Source organism: Pelobates fuscus, chromosome 2 (assembly GCF_036172605.1).
Source record: "Pelobates fuscus isolate aPelFus1 chromosome 2, aPelFus1.pri, whole genome shotgun sequence".
In the NCBI taxonomy this organism is placed as follows: Eukaryota; Metazoa; Chordata; class Amphibia; order Anura; family Pelobatidae; genus Pelobates; species Pelobates fuscus.
Window position 1 is genome coordinate 31104087 of NC_086318.1, and position 19792 is coordinate 31123878.

The 19792-nt window shown below is 41.5% G+C and overlaps 1 protein-coding gene across 2 annotated transcripts in view; it reads right to left on the reverse strand.

Annotated features, from left to right (window-relative positions):
* Positions 1–19792, reverse strand: part of CD2AP (CD2 associated protein) — a 118153-nt gene that overhangs the window by 37190 nt on the left and 61171 nt on the right. For both annotated transcript variants that reach the window (XM_063442050.1, XM_063442052.1), the window contains 5 exons: positions 14185–14289; positions 11569–11685; positions 9008–9204; positions 4436–4523; positions 2955–3049 (listed from right to left, as the gene is read on the reverse strand). In XM_063442050.1, coding sequence (XP_063298120.1) covers positions 2955–3049; positions 4436–4523; positions 9008–9204; positions 11569–11685; positions 14185–14289 — 602 coding nt within the window. The remainder of the gene's footprint in view (positions 1–2954; positions 3050–4435; positions 4524–9007; positions 9205–11568; positions 11686–14184; positions 14290–19792) is intronic.

The following is a 19792-nucleotide window of genomic DNA, read 5'->3' on the forward strand; positions in this document are numbered from 1 at the left end:
ACAACAGATACCCCCACCAGGGACGAGTGGATCCACAGGGTCGATGACATCAGAGCAGCGGAATCACTTCAGGCGGAACTGACGGGCAGGGAGGCAAAATGCGCGGCTGTCTGGGCACCATGGCCCGTCTTTCGGATGCGACCATAGGGGGGGCCTGCCGGGGGGGGGGCCGGGCCCGGGGTGCGGCGCAGCCCTCGAGTACCACCAACCTTACACTCATATGACCTACAGCAACCCTAACCAGCTGGCGACGGCTGCCACCACACTTCACGGACCGCCCGCATCTCACTGGTAAGACGTATACACTATCACAACTAACCCACAACGATAGGAACGCTCTTAAGATCCACATCCACGCGCATGGGACCGGCCGACTGGCCCACACCCATGAACTGCCCACACTCGTGCTAGGGGGCGACCTCATGACCATGAATCTATCAACTACAAGACACCCAACGCACTGACACAGCAACTGCGGACAGTCTACCCACGATAGATAGAATAGCAGTGACTGGATAAGAACGAATCAGACACACCTCACACCTTGACCCTCGGGGCGACACGAGACCCACTGATGACCGCATACGGGACTTACACACCCTAACACTATCTGGCTACCCAAATAGAACTTACACCGGACCTTACGAGATCGGAACCAACTCGACTATTGATGGGGCCCCTTAACACTACTACACCAACCCGTTAATCCCGCTCTGCCCCTTGTATATTCCTCGACCGCACAGCACCACTCCCTCTCAACAACATCGACAACACCGAACCCATTTGGGTTCTACCACACACCGACACACTGCACCACAACACACTCTCATACATCTCACTAAAACACACATGAACCCAAGGCTCAGCTGCCTCTAAATCTACCCGCACAGCACTAGCCCGCAGTTGATTGACCCTGGTGACTAACATACCTAACAAGTGCTATGATGCTACACCTCCCGAGAGGGTACGAGGCATCACCTGACACTGCCGCTCTACTGCTACCTGAGCCTGCCACAGCCAATGTTTACACTCTACAATATGTATCATGTAGTGTTATGTTCTTACTATATTGATCCTGTTCATTATATCTTACGCTTTTTCTGCGGGCCTGCGCGCCCAAATTATATATACCTGTATAATTCAATAAAACGTGATTAATAAAAAATAAAAAATAAAAATAGGAAAAGTAAGCTAAAATTCTAACACCGACCCAGTATGAGTGAGATCACACTCACAGCTTAAGTAAACCCACTAATATATTATAAGATTTAACAGCATAAAAAAGTAAAATTACTGAGCAGATTGACAATTTATTTCACCTAAAGAAAAATGTGCCATTTATCTGAAACATGGGATTTGTAATTATACACACTGGAATAGATTTTCTATAATGTGGTCTGTACCACTTCAGTTATGACGGGATTGTGAGGGTTTGAGAAGTTATATCTTTCATTTTAGTTTTTCATTTAAGGCCAGGAAGATATTTTTAGATGCTGGAAGTCTCCGATTTAATAAACACAGCTTTACATTTAAAGGGGAGCCATCACTTCTCAAGATTTTGGTATGTTCACTGGTTCCCTACATTTAACGAATATGTTTTGATGAGGTCTGAAAACAAAAGTGAAATGTGGAAAACTACACTACTCCTATATCCTGCCACTAGGCGCCTCTATCTTGGCTGCCTGTCAGTGATTGCTATAAATATGTTTCCATTTGATCATGGTTAGCTGCAGATCCGAGATCAGAAGAGGTTCTGCCAGTCAGGAGCCTCTCATTTTGTTTTTTGGGTCGGAGTTTTTCCAATAAATCTTTATATAGTTTAGTCTCAAGGCACAGTTAAGCTCATCATATTGCAACTGAGGTGCAATTTATTGACATAAGTTTACAAACAAGGTGGCGCACAATGTTTTCTCATGGGCCAAACACAGACCTGCACTATAATGGCACAGGTTCGGTTTTAGAAACGGGGGTGGAAAGTGAGCGATGTCCCCGGGGTAACATGTAATGTCAATGTGCACAATTTGGAAAGAAAAAGAGAAGTCCACATTCCATGTTTGGTATCAATCACTGAAAGTGCATTCTTAAAAAGGAACTGTGCGCATGGAGCCAGGTACAGAGGACCCATTGTGATTAGTTATTATGGTTTCTCAGAGTGAACCCTAAGATTGCAATCCTGATTTGCTAGACTGGACGGGTGCTACGGGTTAAATATTTCTCTTAGCCAAGAGTTCAAATCAGATGCTTGCCGTCTCACAACAAGGCTTTTTCACATCTGTTTCAGCAAGGTCATATGATAGACAAAGATTATGCACGAATTTGGTATGTGCCAAAAAGGCTGCAGTACATCTGTGACTTAATGAGGCAGCCTGGCCTATTTTATTTCTTTTATTAACCCTGTCATCCATTGAAATAAATAGGAATAACATTGTAAGGAGAATTCTAAGCTACATAGCCACTACAGTCTACTGGTCTAAAGTCTATGGGTGTGATGTATCAGGTTAAAGTGTAAAAAGCAGCCAAAAAACATTTTCCATTTTCATATCGATAAGCAGAATATACAGATTGCAAGTACTATGACCACTTCAAATCAATGAAATGGCCATGGTGGTCCTTGAAGTAAACCCTTTAATTCCACACTGTTCCACAAAACCCAGAGACTGTCCTCTCCTTGCCCACCTTATCCATGACAATTTCCTTCAAGCAGGATGGCATTGCTGAACCAATCCACCCAATCACCGTCATCCAATCACCACCTTGCAGGCTGGATGAAATTGGCATTGATAAAGCTGGAATACTAACTATGCATGAGCAATGCGGCTGACAAACTCACTACAGAATATCCTTTTACAGCTGAACATCAATCCCTGCATGAAAGTACTATGTAACTGCAGGGTACTCCGTCTAAGCCTGTTCTATGTCATGACAGCAAATGCTAGAACAGACATACAACTTACTTTACTTAATAGATGGATTATATCACCTTCCTTAAAGGAAAGTTCGTCGTCATTTACTCCCTCGTAGGAATACATTGCTCTGCAAGTCTCTTTGGCTAGAAAAAAAAAAGAAATGCAACATTATAACGATATATAGCGTTAGTAATTTCCTCACTAGATTGTATCAGTTTAAGGATCAGCACTCAGAAATAGAGACAGTTTGACCATATCAGAAAAAAAACAAAAAACTATAATAGTTATAGATTTTAAATAAAAAGCAGTGATGGGATTTTACTTTAATTAAGAATCACTTGAAATTTAAAGGGACATTAAGTTGCACTTGAAATTTAAAGGGACACTATAGTCACCAGTGCAACTACATGTATTCTTGACCCTATAGTGTTAACAAGACCATATAGCCCCCCTGGGCTCCTCATGCCTCCATAAATATAGTAAAAATCTTACTGTATTCAAGCCAGAAGCTGTCAATCTGCATGCTGTTAGACTCAGGAAAAACAATCAGTCTGCTGCTTCCCCACAGGATTAGCACGGAGGCAGATGAGGGGCAGAGCCAGCATGATTCAAACACAGCCCTGGCCAATCAGCATCTCCTCATAGAGATTAATTGAATTAATGCATGTCTATGAGGAAAGTTTAGTGTCTGCATGCAGTGGGAGGAGATACTGAATCACAGGATGCTGTGCACAGAGCTGCCCTGTGCTCTGCTGACAGCAGATCTTAGTGGATGGAGGCATATTATGCCTCCATCAACTCAGAAGTCCCTCTGGTTCACTCTGAGTGACTGCAACTGGAGGTGTTCCTAGCTTTCGATGTAAACACTGTATTTTCTCATAAAATACAGTGTTAACATGAAAAAGGCTGCAGTGAGCTATAGTTCTCACCTGAACAACCTCATTAAGCTGAAGTTGTTCAGGTGACTATAGTGTCCCTCTAATACCATCAAATAACATCGCTTATAACATCAATTTGTAAAAAAAAAAAAAAGAAAAAATTAAGAAAGGATGTAAAAATTAGCAGTACTTGGGATTAGTAAAATTGTGCTCCATCAAAAAAGAAATGACTGCATCTATGTACAGTTGAATGTTTGGTAATTATATGTTTTAACTTGGAAAAATACTATCTTCTGATTGGCTGATGGCTTTATAATCCCCTTCCAGTCCTTAGGTCACTAACTAAAAATCTAAGAATTGCAAAGTAATTACAGGATAAACACCAAACAAAGTAAAATAAAGAAAACTAAAATTCAACTATAAAAGTTTTTTTTAAAAGGCCAGAGAGGTTTATAATACCAGCGATTTGTAAACAATCTGCAGCGATAATACTTCCCCAGTAGGGCTGCCAATCTGCCATCCTAGAATACCTTATGTATTTTCTGCAGGGTACATTTTTGTTTTTTTTTGTTTTTTAATACAGATTTTACAATTCTTTAACAAAAAAATTCTGCCGACAGTATAAGTTATAATTGACTAATTAACTTGTACCTTTATTCTTGCCGTCTGTTTCTGTTCTTGAAAACTCTGAACTTAGAGTGTGAGATAATTTTGTACCAGAAGGTGTGGTGGGTAATGGCTGAAAGACAAACATAAAATAACAGTAAACACTTTGAACAGATATGAACACACTCACTACAGAATTATATGGAAAGGTAATCTTTAACCATAAACAGAAACAAGTTGGCCAGGTAATGATTTGTCCAAGAGGACAGACAAGGGGGTAACCCTAATGAAGTGGATAGACAAAGGGAGAAAGGAGAGTCTGTCACTCAAGATAGTCAATATAACTATGCGTAATAGAGTGAGTAAGGCAGTAGAAAAATATAAAAATATAATACTTTATTGATTCACAAATAGGTAAAGAATGAGCACAAACAAATACATAATCATATAGCCCTAGCCATAGCCAACAGTCTGATGCAATATATGCGACCGTAGTCAGTGGAAGGGAAAAATAAATATATAAGGGGGAGGGAAGAGGGAATAATAAAACTAGGCTATAGAAAGTGCTAAAGGCCTAGAACAATAGGTAGGAAGAGTAGATCCTGGATAGAGATCCAGTAGTTGCCTGAAAGTATCTGCGCCAAATGTTGCCAAAGTTGATATAAGTGTGTCAGGCTCGAGCTGCTGATGAGACACTAGCAATGTTCAAAAGGCTCGCGAGACTGAGAACGTAACAATGTATACGAGATTGAACACATGCAACAAATGCAGGAAAGGGATGGCTATTATTAAGTCTCTGCGCAAGGAATATATTCCAAGATATATATGTATCGGTCCGGAGCTGCTAAGGAACCTACATCAGTGTTCAAAAAAGGCTCACGAGACTGAGAAAATAACGATGTGTGGCGGGTAGAAACATAACCATGCACTAGATACTGTAAAGCGGCAGACAGAAAATTCTGATCCTAGGAGTAGTCAGTTTAAGATGTAGCTTGCAAGGGTGCACCAACTGCATGGCAAGTCACAGTAATATGCAAATATACCAAGACGGGATTTTACCTATTTGTGAATCAATAAAGTATTATATTTTTATATTTTTCTACTGCCTTACTCACTCTATTACGCATAGTTATATTGACTATCTTGAGTGACAGACTCTCCTTTCTACCTTTGTAATCTTTAACCAGTTTGATTTAAATGGCCTTTAAATCCTCTTTAACCAGTTTTTAACTGCTCTTATTATAAAAGTATAGATACAGCCTTATGGTCCTATTTAAAGGACCACTATAGTGCCAGGAAAACATACTCTGTTTCCTGGCACTAGTGCCCTGAGGGTGCCCCCATCCGCCGGGCTGGATGGAGTGGAAGGGGTTAAACTTACCTCTTTTTCCAGTGCCGGGCGGGGAGCTCTCCTCCTCCTCGGCTGAATGCGCATGCGCGGCAGGAGCCGCACACGCATTCAGCCAGTCTCATAGGAAAGCATTACAATGCTTTCCTTTGGACGCTTGCGTCTTCTCGCTGTGATTTTCAGAGTGAGAAGCACGCAAGCCCTCTAGCGGCTGTCAATGAGACAGCCACTAGAGGCTGGCTTAACCCTAATATAAACATAGCAGTTTCTCTGAAACTGCTATGTTTATATAAAAAAGGGTTAAATCTAGCTGGACCAGGCACCCAGACCACCTCATTAAGCTGAATTGGTCTGGGTGCCTATAGTGGTCCTTTAAATAGCACTGGTTTGTATTTAACCAGTTTCTATTTAAATGGTAAAAATGTGTAATATTTTACCAGTTCTATTTAGAATGACATGGCTTTGTCCTCTTTAAACAGTTTTGTATTAACAGCGTAGATGAATACGGTTTAATGGGTACACGTCATGCGCTCTCAAGTGACGCCAAGTCATTTTAGACATAACATTTTCATCTGCACATTGTTACGGCCAAACCGTTGGCCAATATATAGATGAAGTTCTAGGTGCTTTGTTTTTTTTGTTTTTGTTTTTTTTATGATGATATTCCTGGAATTTGCATTCAGCTTTAAAGACTGCACTTAAAGGACCACTATAGGCACCCAGACCACTTCAGCTTAATGAAGTGGTCTGGGTGCCAGGTCCATCTAGGGTTAACCCTGCATGCTGTAAACATAGATTCAGAGAAACTGCTATGCTTACAATGGGGTTAATCCAGCCTCTAGTGGCTGTCTCATTGACGGGCGCTAGAGGCGCTTCCGCGCTTCTCACTGTGATTTTCAGTGAAGACGCCAGTGTCCATAGGAAAGCATTGAGAATGCTTTCCTATGGACTGGCTGAATGCGCGCGAGCAGCTCTTGCTGTGCATGCGCATTCGGCAGAAGAGGGAGAAGAGTCCCCAGTGCCGAGGGAGCCCGGCGCTGGAGAAAGGTAAGCCTTTAACCCCTTAAAGGTGGGGGTAGGGGGTGACCTATTAACACTATAATGCGAGGAAAACAAGTTTGTTTTCCTGGCACTATAGTGGTCCTTTAAGGATGGAGAGCCTCACCCCAAAATGGTGCGATTGTATCCCACAATTCCCACAGGGCACCTGTTAGATGCAGTTTGCATTATGCTGGGGCACGACAGATGAATGGGCAGCAGCTCCATCAAGTCCCAGGGATCATGTTTTGAGTGGAACAAGTTACAAATAAGTGTTCAAAAATGAGACAGTTGCTGGTGATTTCACAAGCATAGTATATAAACACAATCGTATATATACACACGAATGTGACCCTGCCATCTATGTGATTTGTAAAAGGCATAGATTTTCTTCCATTTAACAAGAACAAAGTAAACGGCAGGGTGGAGCATCACGTACAATGCATGAACAGTGCTAAGGTCATCTGTCACTATTATACAAGTTAAACACTGAAAATAATTAAAATGCACAAGCCAGTTTCATTTTCTAAATATATTGAAGCACGTGTATTTAGTTATAAAAATAGACTGAGATAGAACTCTCCCATCACTTGGTAATTTCCCTGTCTATTGCAAAGAATGTGGGCGAGTGCATTTTGTACAGAAAACAACCTGTCAGGGTGTCAATGCTTTATCTAAGGTTTCCACTGCCTACGTTCCATTCTGAGTACGAGTATCATTTTTGATGCTAGGCGCTCCTTTGCACTCACCTCCCTAAATTCTCCTTTACATAAAGCTGTAGCCATTTTCAAAAGCTGTAGTAACTATACCATCACCCCAGAACAAGCTATATTTCTGCTCTCTGTATACAGATTTACATTCCTTACACTATAAAATCCCTTTAATTTACAAGAACTGGGCTACATGTATGTTTGTCAGGGCTTTGTGCTCGGTTTATACATAACGCTCTTCTTTCTAAAATTACTAGTGCAAAGTTTACAAAAAAATATTTTTATGGTCATTGCGCTTAAAGGAACACTCACTGTCCAAATGAGAGAAAAAAAATATATATTAAATCTTTATTTTGTAGATATACCCCAATGAATACATACATGCATTCATTCATTGGTGGCATATATTAAAACAGTTTGCAAAAGCTGCAGTTCTAATGATTGCATCCCTTCCAAGCCCTCCCCTTTCCCTTAATGCACGTGCTACACAGCATTCTGATTTGAGGTATGCAGGATGGGAGGCAGGCATGCTTAAGTAGAGGGCGCCTGAGACTTTAGCTAGCTCAGGGAAGATAACAGAAGCAGTAAGAAATCTTCCTGGCAGCTTGATTGACAGCCAGGGGGTTGTTTCATTATTTTTAAAAAAAAGTGCTGATTTCTAACAGAAATAGAAATAGCAAGCTGAAGCGCTTTATGGATGTGACCTGGCCCTTTAAACCACTCTGAGAGCATTAAATTCTTGCTAACGTGTGATCTGCAAAGCCGTGGGAATTTCCCAAAAAGGATAGGTAGATTTTTTGTGGTTTTGTTTCTTCAAACACAATCGGAATGTGTGACTATCTATCTAGATCTACGCGGGGTTAAAAATAGCAAACGGACTAGTTTCAGTTAAGGAAGCATTCCATCTCTCTCCCTTAAAAATGCACAAAAAATTAAAAATAAACTAAGTGTTGCTGCAACATTCAGTTAAAAAAAAACTAATAATATTATATTATCTATCTATATATATATATATATATATATTCCAAAGCCAGCACTCGAGGACTTGTCAAATAGAGGGAAATTTAATACAGAGATTAATACAAGTTACAATCCGATGGTCAGCGTTTCAGTTCATACATTAGAACTTTCTTCAGGACAGATACAGGAAGAACTGACACTTCTATTCAAACTCCCATTCTCTCATTCTTGAAGTTGATGAGTTTATAAGATGCAACATGCCCAAATTGGATGTGAAATTATGGGAAATACACATACAAAATAATGGCCACCATTTGGTAACTTCTATTAACCTGACAAGTAATTTTGTTCATATATTTGCATGAACAGAATATGGCAAAAACACTCTCTCATACAAAGCCTGTACAAATCACCAAGAAATGCTGTGATTTTTTAATCACCGCAACTATAGAGAATATGATGAATTGGGCTTCATGGGCTTCATGTACCATAAGCTATGCAAAACTCCAACCTACAGTAATGACAAGTGCAAAGAGACCGTTTACCTGTTTGTTGACTTACTTTTTCAAGCTTTTTTATCTCCGGTTCTGAATTTGGTATCCTGGTCTTTAGCTTCACTGACCCTTCTTTAAAAATGTCTCCGAATCCAACGCCCATGATTTTCTTTGGCTGTGCCACAGGCGAAAGAGCTGCTTCCAGCCCGTTCCCAGGGGGTTGTACAGGTGAGGCAGGAGAGGCATTGACAGCAACAGGTTCCACTAAGAGGAATAAGAAAACAAATGTTAACCATTGTATGCACAAAGAGCTATGAAAACAGGATACTAGCATTCATGTGTTTCTTTTACCGGATTTAACCCTTCTGTCTGGCTATTCTCATTGCGTAATTAGTCATTATACAAATTAGGCTTCCCGTCTCTCCTTTAACATTATATCGGGTGGCCCAAAAAAGTTAAAAGTCTATAATGAGCACAAAATATGGCATTGGGAGTATGGTAGGGTGCTCTGGATGCCACTACTGAACCCCACTCACCAGTGAGTGAGCATCCCTTTAACCCAGGTTGTATTCAGTGTTAGATAGGCAATAATGAAATAAGCTAGGGGGTCTGGAAGCCTGCAAGCACTTATATGAAAGGAGGAGAAGGACGGTCTTTCTGATCTTTACAGAGCCAGGAAGTACTCTTTTACACCTGGTCCATGAACAAACATTATTAAATATGTACGGAATCTTAGCATAACCCCCTACTACTTCCCTAGGGAAATTAGCAAAAATAAATATTTTATGTTACTGAACTTGCATATACGGTATATATTTTTATATATATTATCCCGTAACATCCTTAGTTATTTTATTATATAATAGTAACTGTAAGCAGAATAAACCTAAAGGAAACGTAAGTCTGAAGAATATATATATCAATCAAAATGGAAAAAATGTCATCACGATTTTACAGCCTTTGCATTTTCTGGGCTGCCCATGTCTACAGTTTGACTAGGGTGCCCAGTGATTTGAATAACTTTATGGATGTGAAAAAAAAAAAAAAAATTAGCAAGAGCAAACCAATGCGTAAAATAAAATCCAATGCATAAAGTGAAAAGTTGTACGAATTGTATTTTCCTGGCAATGTCCCGTTAAACAAATGAATAACATTTCAGTTTGATTTTCCCCTTCTGTCGTCCGTGTTTTATGTGTATGCCATTGACAATTTAAAGTTAATCAGTAATGTAAAAAATTCATTGTTCACCGACAGTCTCTGCTGTGCATTTTCTGTATGTAAGGTGAGGCTCCTGCTTTCGATGAGCAAATATTTGCCCAATGCTACACAGCACAGCGAGCAGCTTGTTTCAAAGCATGTATATAGAATATTGCATATTCTAGTAACATCACAAATGGGTGTCTTGACTGAGTATAAAAAACAGATGGTATCAATAAGTCACATGGATTTCTTTGTCTGAGAATTCTGGAATTCTCCATGTTCCGTATGAAGGCGCTGAATGTTCCCAGTAGAGATACACCGATTCAATTCAACTCAATTCAGGAGATGCTGTTTGGCGAGATGTGCAATCGCCTCCAAATGCTTTTCTATGCAAAAGCATTGGATTGGCTGAGATCATCAAGTTCGGTGATCTCAGAGGTGGAGCCAGCCGCAGCGAGATTGGCATGGCCAGGGAGAAAAGGTGAGTAAAAACAATGTGTCAACATGATACAAGGAGGGCTGGATACCTAAGTAATGGGTTTAATACCATAGTGGCAGAAATCCATGTTTGTGCTGGCACTATAGTGTTTCTTTAACATCTCCTGTTAAACATCCATCATCCTGTAACACACTTAGTTATTTTATTATATATTGGTAATTTTAAGCAGAATAAACAAAGAAAACGTAAGTCCGATGTTTACTGCTATTTCTGACACACAGAAGAATTAGAATATGTATACTAGCACCACGGCGAGCCCCCCAACAAGAAGAAGAGAAAATAATTTTGTTCTTCAATATACAGTGACTGCATTTAATTAACATAAAGCCCTAAGGGAAAGTCATCTAAGAAACATAAAAAAAATTCTAAAACATCCACCCTTTTATATCACAGCAATTCATCCTGTTCCTACCAAATGTTTGGCAATGTATTTGTTATGGTATGCCGACACGGACAGGTGGTGGACCTGTAAATTATCCTTACTGTTCTATTGGTAGCAATCAAGTGACTTATACACCTCTACTGGTTACAAATTATGTTTCTAAGTGGGCGTCAAGCTGGCACAGCATTTTGAAGAAAGACAATAAGGAGGTGGATTTGGAGAGTAGGTATGAGTAGTATATATAGGTTCCAACAATACTGTGCTGCGTAATTTGTTGTCGCTCTATGAATAATACAAATAAATACATAAACGAAAACTCTTCACACTCAGACAATGAACATCTCATTCTCCGAGTGGTTGACCCATTCAGTAAATGGCTGCTGTGAAACGGAAGGCCAACACAATTCCAGGTTACCTAGAGAGACTTCATAAATATGAAAGTGTGATAGGAAATATTTTTTGGGTTTATTGGAGTTAATGTCTTTCAGACGTCACTGCATAGATTCATCATTTAATTTTTTTGTACAATGATTTTGAAGACAATTACCTGGCTCTTCAGGAAGTTCCACACTGTCTCCATCATCGACCGTATCTACCTCCTTCACAAAGTTTGATGGAAATAATCCAGATTTTCCACCATGGCTTCCACTCCACCAACCTTCTTCTACCTAAAAAAATAAAAAAAATAAAAATTCATAATCTTAGAACCCAAATTGTAAGCACAACATCTCGGCCAAAAGCAAGCAAGCACGAAGGTGATTAATGTTACAGGGGATTCTATACAAGGAGATAACAAAAAAAACACAATAGCAGCCATGCTTCCATGTTAAAACAATGACCCTCAAATTTATTTTCTGACTGCTCAGAACAATTAAACCCAAAATCAGAAATAAAATGACATCAACAGAAAAACAACATCTGTTAGAAGCCAGAAGTTGCGGCCCCGCCATTAATTGATATAGCTAATTTATACGGCCCTTTTTCAATGTAACAATCTAAAAGTATACAAATATAATCTTACATGTATGATAAGGTAAATATGTAAACAGACACACAAATACATATAGTGAATGTAAGACTGATCTTTTACAACAGGGACACCTCTCCCAGTACTACCTTAAAACACGCATAATATATACTCACGACAACCCTGGCAAATGTTAATCCAACTAAACAGGCTGCAGTGAGCACATTAATAAATATATTTATACAGTAATCGAGTTTCAGAAACAGAGCCCTGAGGCCAGTAATTAGTCAACAAACCCTGGCGACAGGAAAGAAATTGTTTTAACAGCTCTGCAAATATTTGATGTGCCAGCATGTGTATCTGTACATCTGTCGATTTGCCCCTTACCTTAAGGATGCAGTGAGCAATGTGAAACACCAGAAGGAAGTGACAATTATATAAAGGATTACATTGACAAATTATTACCTCCGCTGAAATATTATTTATATGCCCATAGCGCAACTATGGTGGAGGAAGATTTCATTGGAGTTAATAAAACAGTTGGAAGCTAATATGTATCAAGAGGCAATCGTATGGAAGTGAAGGGGGTTATCAATGGTGTAGAAATGTAGCTTAGTTATTTTTCTTTAGACCCTTAATTTAGGTAGCACTACTTTTTATAATCAAGGATTGTGTATATATTACTGCAGCAGTGAACACTATTGAATATAGAGACCTTTTCTCCATACACTCTAAATAATCGTATTTATTAGGCGATATTTACCTAATAATTGCTCATTTTTCTCTGTTTGGGATACAAATCAGATTTTGCTCTTCATTTGTTACAATAACCTAGATACTATATTGCAACAGTGTCCTTTTTTAACCTAGCCTGGGATACTTCAAGAGGCTATAAGCTTATACCCAGTGTATGTGCATCCTAAATACTTCGGCCATTATATTTTATTAGTTAACGGTACTCGTTCATGTCACTCATGTTTCCTCTTATACTTATATTTTCTCACTCATTTAGGTTTATTTTGTGTGTGTGAGATTTTTTAACTATTAATTACTATTTAAAGTTAAGTTTTACGATCCAATTTCAGCATAGGACAGTGCTTCTCCTCTCGTCAGAATTTCAGTGGAGTTTGACCCGATAAAAGAACCTCTCACATAACATTTGTTTCCCAGACACCAATTACAATTCTCTTTACGGTTATTTATACCTGACCAAGTTCAAGCATGTTTACCACAAGAAAATGAGGGGGAGGAGAGGACACCACCACCAAGGCAATTGCTCCCCCTGAGACTGCAGGCATCCATTTTATTTTGTTAATGTAGCAGAGCAGAGCAGCACGGGAGTCAGGTTTGGTGAAGGCTGTGTTTGTTTATAGAGAAAGGAGATCTGATGACAAGTTACATCACCCTGCACACAGCACCTGATAGAGTCTTAACAGAGCACGAACGCAGAAACATTAAACCAGCAAGTTCCATAAAGAAAAAAGTATTAACATGTTGGCATTTTGGGGTATTTTGCTCCTTTTTAAACTGATGCCAGATACCAAAGCAGGAATCCAGTATGATACTGTAGGGTTCATTTATTTTTAACCAATAACGCAGTTTATCAAGTACCTCGATACTAGAGCAAGGCTGGCATGCAATGATAAGGGGCTGGAATCCCCACAAGTTGTAGTAACTGATAAGCATGTATATAACATGACAATGGCACTCTGTCTACTTTGGACTGCAGTTCCCATCATACTCTCTAAAGGGACACTATTGGCACCCCGACCGGTTCATCTCATTGAAGTGGTCTGGGTGCAGTGTCCCTATCCACTTGGCCCTTCAATTTAAAAGAACAGCCACTAGAGGCACTCCCTGCATTTACACATAGTTTAACTCCTTGAAATGATGATGGGTGTCTTCAAGCTTTGCACAAGGATGCCCAGCATCTTCAAATCCCCCATAGGAAAGCATTGATTAAATTCTTTCTTACAGGAAAGACCTAATGTGTGTCCTTAAAACACCAGGAGGGGGTAGGGGCGGTGACAAAAATGATTTCTCATTGAGGGACACTATAGTGAGAGAAATACACTTTTGCATTCCTAAAACTACACTGTTCCTTTAACCTACAAATGTGCTTGGTGTATGATAAGGGTTACAAAGTGGATCCACGGTCACCCTAAATAACAGTATTTACAAGTATAATACAGCCACCTACCTCTTCGATAATGTCCAGTATCTCTCCCGCTTTAAGCTCCAGTTCATCTTCGTTTTGTGGTAGGTAATCAAAGAGGACTTTACATTGTCTCTTTTTTGACTCTGAAAAATTAAAAAAAAAATAGTCATATATATTCCAAGAATGTATAGAGAAACTCTGCTTGTAACAGAATACATCATATGACCATTGAATCACAGCTCTGTTTGTTGTTACAGCTGACTAAATCCCCTGAGATTGGCCCTGCCTTGCACATCAGTTAAAGAGAACTTGTCCTGTGAAAAAGAACACCTCAATTTTTTCAATACAGTTGCAAGAAAAAGTATGTGAACCCTTTGGAATGATATGGAGTTCTGCACAAATTGGTCATAAAATGTGATCTGATCATCATCTAAGTCACAACAATAGACAATTACAGTCTGCTTAAACTAATAACACACAAAGAATTAAATGTTGCCATGTTTTTATTGAACACACTATGTAAACATTCACAGTGCAGGTGGAAAAAGTATGTGAACCCCTAGACTAATGACATCTCCAAGAGCTAATTGGAGTGAGATGTCAGCCAACTGGAGTCCAATCAATGAGATGAGATTGGAGGTGTTGGTTACAGCTGCCCTGCCCTATAAAAAACACACACCAGTTCTGGGTTTGCTTTTCACAAGAAGGATTGCCAGATGTGAATGATGCCTTGCACAAAAGAGCTCTCAGAAGACCTACGATTAAAAATTGTTGACTTGCATAAAGCTGGAAAGGGTTATAAAAGTATCTCCAAAAGCCTTGCTGTTCATCAGTCCACGGCAAGACAAATTGTCTATAAATGGAGAAAGTTCAGCACTGCTGCTACTCTCCCTAGGAGTGACCGTCCTGTAAAGATGACTGCAAGAGCACAGCGCAGACTGCTCAATGAGGTGAAGAAGAATCCTAGAGTGTCAGCTAAAGACTTACAAAAGTCAGTGGCAAATGCTAACATCCCTGTTAGCAAATCTACAATACGTAAAACACTAAACAAGAATGGATTTCAATGGAGGATACCAACGAGGAAGCCACTGCTGTCCAAACAAAACATTGCTGCGCGTTTACAGTTTGCACAAGAGCACCTGGATGTTCCACAGCAGCACTGGCAAAATATTCTGTGGACAGATGAAACCAAAGTTGAGTTGTTTGGAAGAAACACACAACACTGTGTGTGGCGAAAAAGAGGCACAGCACACCAACATCAAAACCTCATCCTAACTGTGAAGTATGGTGGTGGGGGAATCATGGTTTGGGGCTGCTTTGCTGCGTCAGGGCCTGGACGGATTGCTATCATCGAAGGAAAAATTAATTCCCACGTTTATCAAGACATTTTGCAGGAGAACTTAAGGCCATCTGTCTACCAGCTAAAGCTCAACAGAAGATGGGTGTTGCAACAGGACAATGACCCAAAGCATAGAAGTAAATCAACAACAGAATGGCTTAAACCGAAGAAAATATGCCTTCTGAAGTGGCCCAGTCAGAGTCATAACCTCAACCCGATTGAGATGCTGTGGCATGACCTCAAGAAAGCGATTCACACCAGATATTCCAAGAATATTGCTCAACTGAAACAGTTCTGTAAAGAGGAATAGTCAAGAATACTCCTGACCGTTGTGCACGTCTGATCTGCAACTACAGGGAATATTTGGTTGAAGTTATTGCTGCCAAAGGAGGTTCAACCAGTTATTAAATCCAAGGTTTCACAAACTTTTTCCACCTGCACTGTGAATGTTTACATGGTGTGTTCAATAAAAACATGGCAACATTTCATTCTTTGTGTGTTATTAGTTTAAGCAGACTGTGATTGTCTATTGTTGTGACTTGGATGATGATCAGATCATATTTTATGACCAATTTGTGCAGAAATCCATATCATTCCAAAGGGTTCACACACTTTTTCTTGCAACTATATATTGTGCTACCCAGACTGATGGCAAATGTATCCTCCAATAAGCCTTGCTCACAGCTTTGTAAAATGAGCTAAAAATCCTAAATGGGTTTATCCAAGCACCATAATCATTTCAATGATTTAAAATGGCTGTGGTACTTTGAGTTGGTATGTGCAGAGTTACAGTAAGAATATATACAGATGAAGCAATTTGCTGCCTTAGGTGGAACCGAACCTAAAGCAGAGTTATCAGCTAGCAAAGAACAAGAGTTAATTCTGTGCATATTTGGCATCTGTCATCCAGGTGCATAGCATGGTCAAACAACCAGGGGTGAAATTCCCCTACCCTCTGTGCAACCCAGGTCCATTCAACAGTCTATCCTCCCTGACATTCGTCCCTACACAGTAACGTCATCAGAGCAGGATTTAGCTGCAGAGAGAACTTTGCCTCGGCGCTGGATCAAAATAAGTTCATGATTCTCTTTTTTTTTTGTCTTTGTATAAGACAACCAAATCAGTACACTAAACACTAAATTTTGGTTAGAGTAACTCTTTAATGTATGCCTTGCAGTTATTGGCATTATACATGAGGAATTTAGCCAATCATCTGAACGCTAAAGAAGTTAAAAATGAAACTAAATTAAACCCTTACAGACACTCGAGACCAGATTGTATGTTTTTATTGTCACATCGGCTGAAGAAATACATGAACTGCATACATTTCCTATGTTTTCATCATTTTTTTTATTTATTTTTTTGTAATGTGGCATTATCAATTAAGTTACTTTCGAAAAACCTTCACAGATTTCAAAAACACAGAATCAGACGCATTACACTGAGGGAGATACCCTGAAACCCAAGGGGAGGGGTTGATATTTGCCTTTGCTCAAATTAAAGCAGCTTTGCCACTGCAGGTTTTGCTTTTAAATTAAACATATTTGTTTTCTACTTGCTTTTATTTTTTTTACATTAAGAGGGTTTTTTTGGTTTTGTTTTTTAATTAAAAATAAGATCATATGGGGACTAATTTTTCTAATTGGGAGCGTAATCTTTATAACATTTTTGCAATGGGCAAAGCTTAAGCAAGGTTCAATTTCAGGCATCATGGGCAGAAGAGAACAAAATGGAGGCACCCGGGTACTGAAGTCCGGCACAAGAAAAAGAAAACATAATACACATATAAAGGCAAATGTCAGACAGGGACATATAATGATTAAGATACAGGAGCGGGGGGCGTGGCTTGAACACCGACCAAGATGGCCGCTTGATCTTTGAGCTCCGCCGAACCTTACCCCGCTAAAGTGATCCAACGATAGCTACAGAACACAAATGGGTCGCAACCGACGCTCAGAGCACCCACAGACACCCAAGACTCCGCACCCGAGTTCCCAACAGGGACCGATGGATGGCTATTTGCAGCCCCCGCATGTCGCCATCGGCGGGAACGACAGCCATAGCCCGGCACCGCGTTCCCCTGCCTCGACAACAGGCGGCGATTCTCAAACACTGGAGCGGATCAGCATCGAGCTGAGGGCCATGGCGGCCACCATGGTCACTAAAGCGGACTTACTTACCCAAACAACGACTATTCAGGACGCCCTGAGAGCGGAGATGGCGGGACTCCGAGCAGAGGTAGACACGCAAGCAGGCCGCATACAGGCCCTGGAGCACTCGGCTGAGGCCCAGGTGGGAAGACTTGCAGCCACTGACACAGCAATCACCCGACAAGGGGATATGTTACTCAACATGCGCAGACACATGGAAGACCTCGACAATAGAGGCCGAAGGTGTAACATTCGGATCCGGGGGATCCCGGAGCCCGAGCGAGAGGAGAACACGGAGGAGGTCCTCACGGAACTGTTTAATTCCCTACTACACGCGGACGCACCGCAATCCTATAAATTTGAAAGGGCTCACAGAGCTCTGAGACCACGGGCGCAGGACGAAGGCCCTAGAGACATCATCTGCTGCCTCCATTCCTTCCCCATTAAAAACGCTATTATGAGGAAAGCGAGAGACCAACCCACGTGGCCCTTCAGAGGCTCACAAGTATCCCTATACAATGACTTATCTCCTCTCACACTGGAAGCTAGGAGGGCACTTCGCCCAGTGACAGAACTGCTTCGAGAAAATAATATTGCATACAAGTGGGGTTTCCCCTTCGCATTAATGGTGAGACACCGTGATACATGGATACCAGCCAGATGGCCCGAGGAAATCCCCCGGCTCCTGGAGGAACTCAACTTACCACCCACACCGATCACCAACTGGGTGTTGGGCCCAGCGGAACAGGCGCCTCGACAACAGCGAGCCCGTCGCAGACGCAGAGGCGGCTCTCCGGCGGATCAACCACCCCACCACCGCCGACAGGGTCCTGGTCATCGGGACGCGTGAGTACATCCCTCCCCCGCCTTGTTTCTGCTCCCCACGCTCCCGGATTGAGACGTTTCCCCCCCCCTGCCACCGAAGCCCATGCCGCCAACCGGTGGCCCGCTCCCCGAGGGAGGACACGAACTTGAACATGTCTATTGTTATATTTGTCACCCCCCTCCCCCCCCCCCCGGACACACAAAACCCCGCTGTCCGAAGGCCATCTATGCACACCGTGGGGTGGGTGAAGCTTTTTCCCTTTTTTTGGGTGGGGGAAGTCTCCGAGACTTGTTGGGATATGACTCTCATGTGGAAAAATGGCTAACCCCTTCATACCCCCAAAGGTACTAACTCCCCCTCTCCCCCATCACGGGGCCTATTCACAGAGGACCCAAGGGTCCTGGACATGAGACCCGTACTCGATGTCACACTGTCACCAGACCCGACGACGTTAAACCGTAATATGAAAGTGGTCACTCTAAGACGGCCCGTTACAGTACTGGACCTCAAATGTTGGGGTGGGGGCGCAGGGGAGGGGATATTGGAACAAGGGGGACTGGAAGCTCTCTGTGGGCTCGGGGAATAAGCTGTTTAATCTGTATAACGTGCATGATATATAGCCATATGGTTGACACTTTTACCCTCATTTATGTTTATTAACAGATGCAATTGAAATGCCCTGTACATATGCCCGTAGACCCCACACTGTGCCTACATGCTGACTGGAGGGGAGGTGAAAACCTTCGCATACTCTCACCCGGGGAATCTCCCGGGCAAAAGCTGACACCCTTACCCCAAAGCCGTAGTGAGACACCCCAGCCCCAGCCCACCCAAGACATGACAGACGAATGTGACGCCCACGGGCCAAATGAAGGGGTGGCCACACTACCATGTGAAGTGAAGCGACAACTTTGATTGACGTGACGCAGGGGGACACCAAACTCCCAGATGACCGATAGTATCCGTATCACCCCACCGCAGGTCAACTGATCCTAGAGATAATACCATGGAAATATGGCCTCACGACTATAGTCTCCCTAACGCGCCATTCTAGCACTCATGTCCCGGGGAACGGACTGGGACCGTGGCAGGTTCTGACAAACAGGGAGGGGGACCGGATAAGGGGGCGACGCTGCATAATCATAAGCGGGGAACGAAGAAACTCTCTGGGAAACACGGGAGCGGGAAATCATGGGGGGGACAAGAAGGGATTGTTATCTCATCATTCGGTTATTTACATAGCACTGCTATGTCACTTTTAGGTTATGTTTTATAAACGCAATACAAAAGTTGTAATCACACCATTATTGTTGTTCTGTTATTCAAGCATA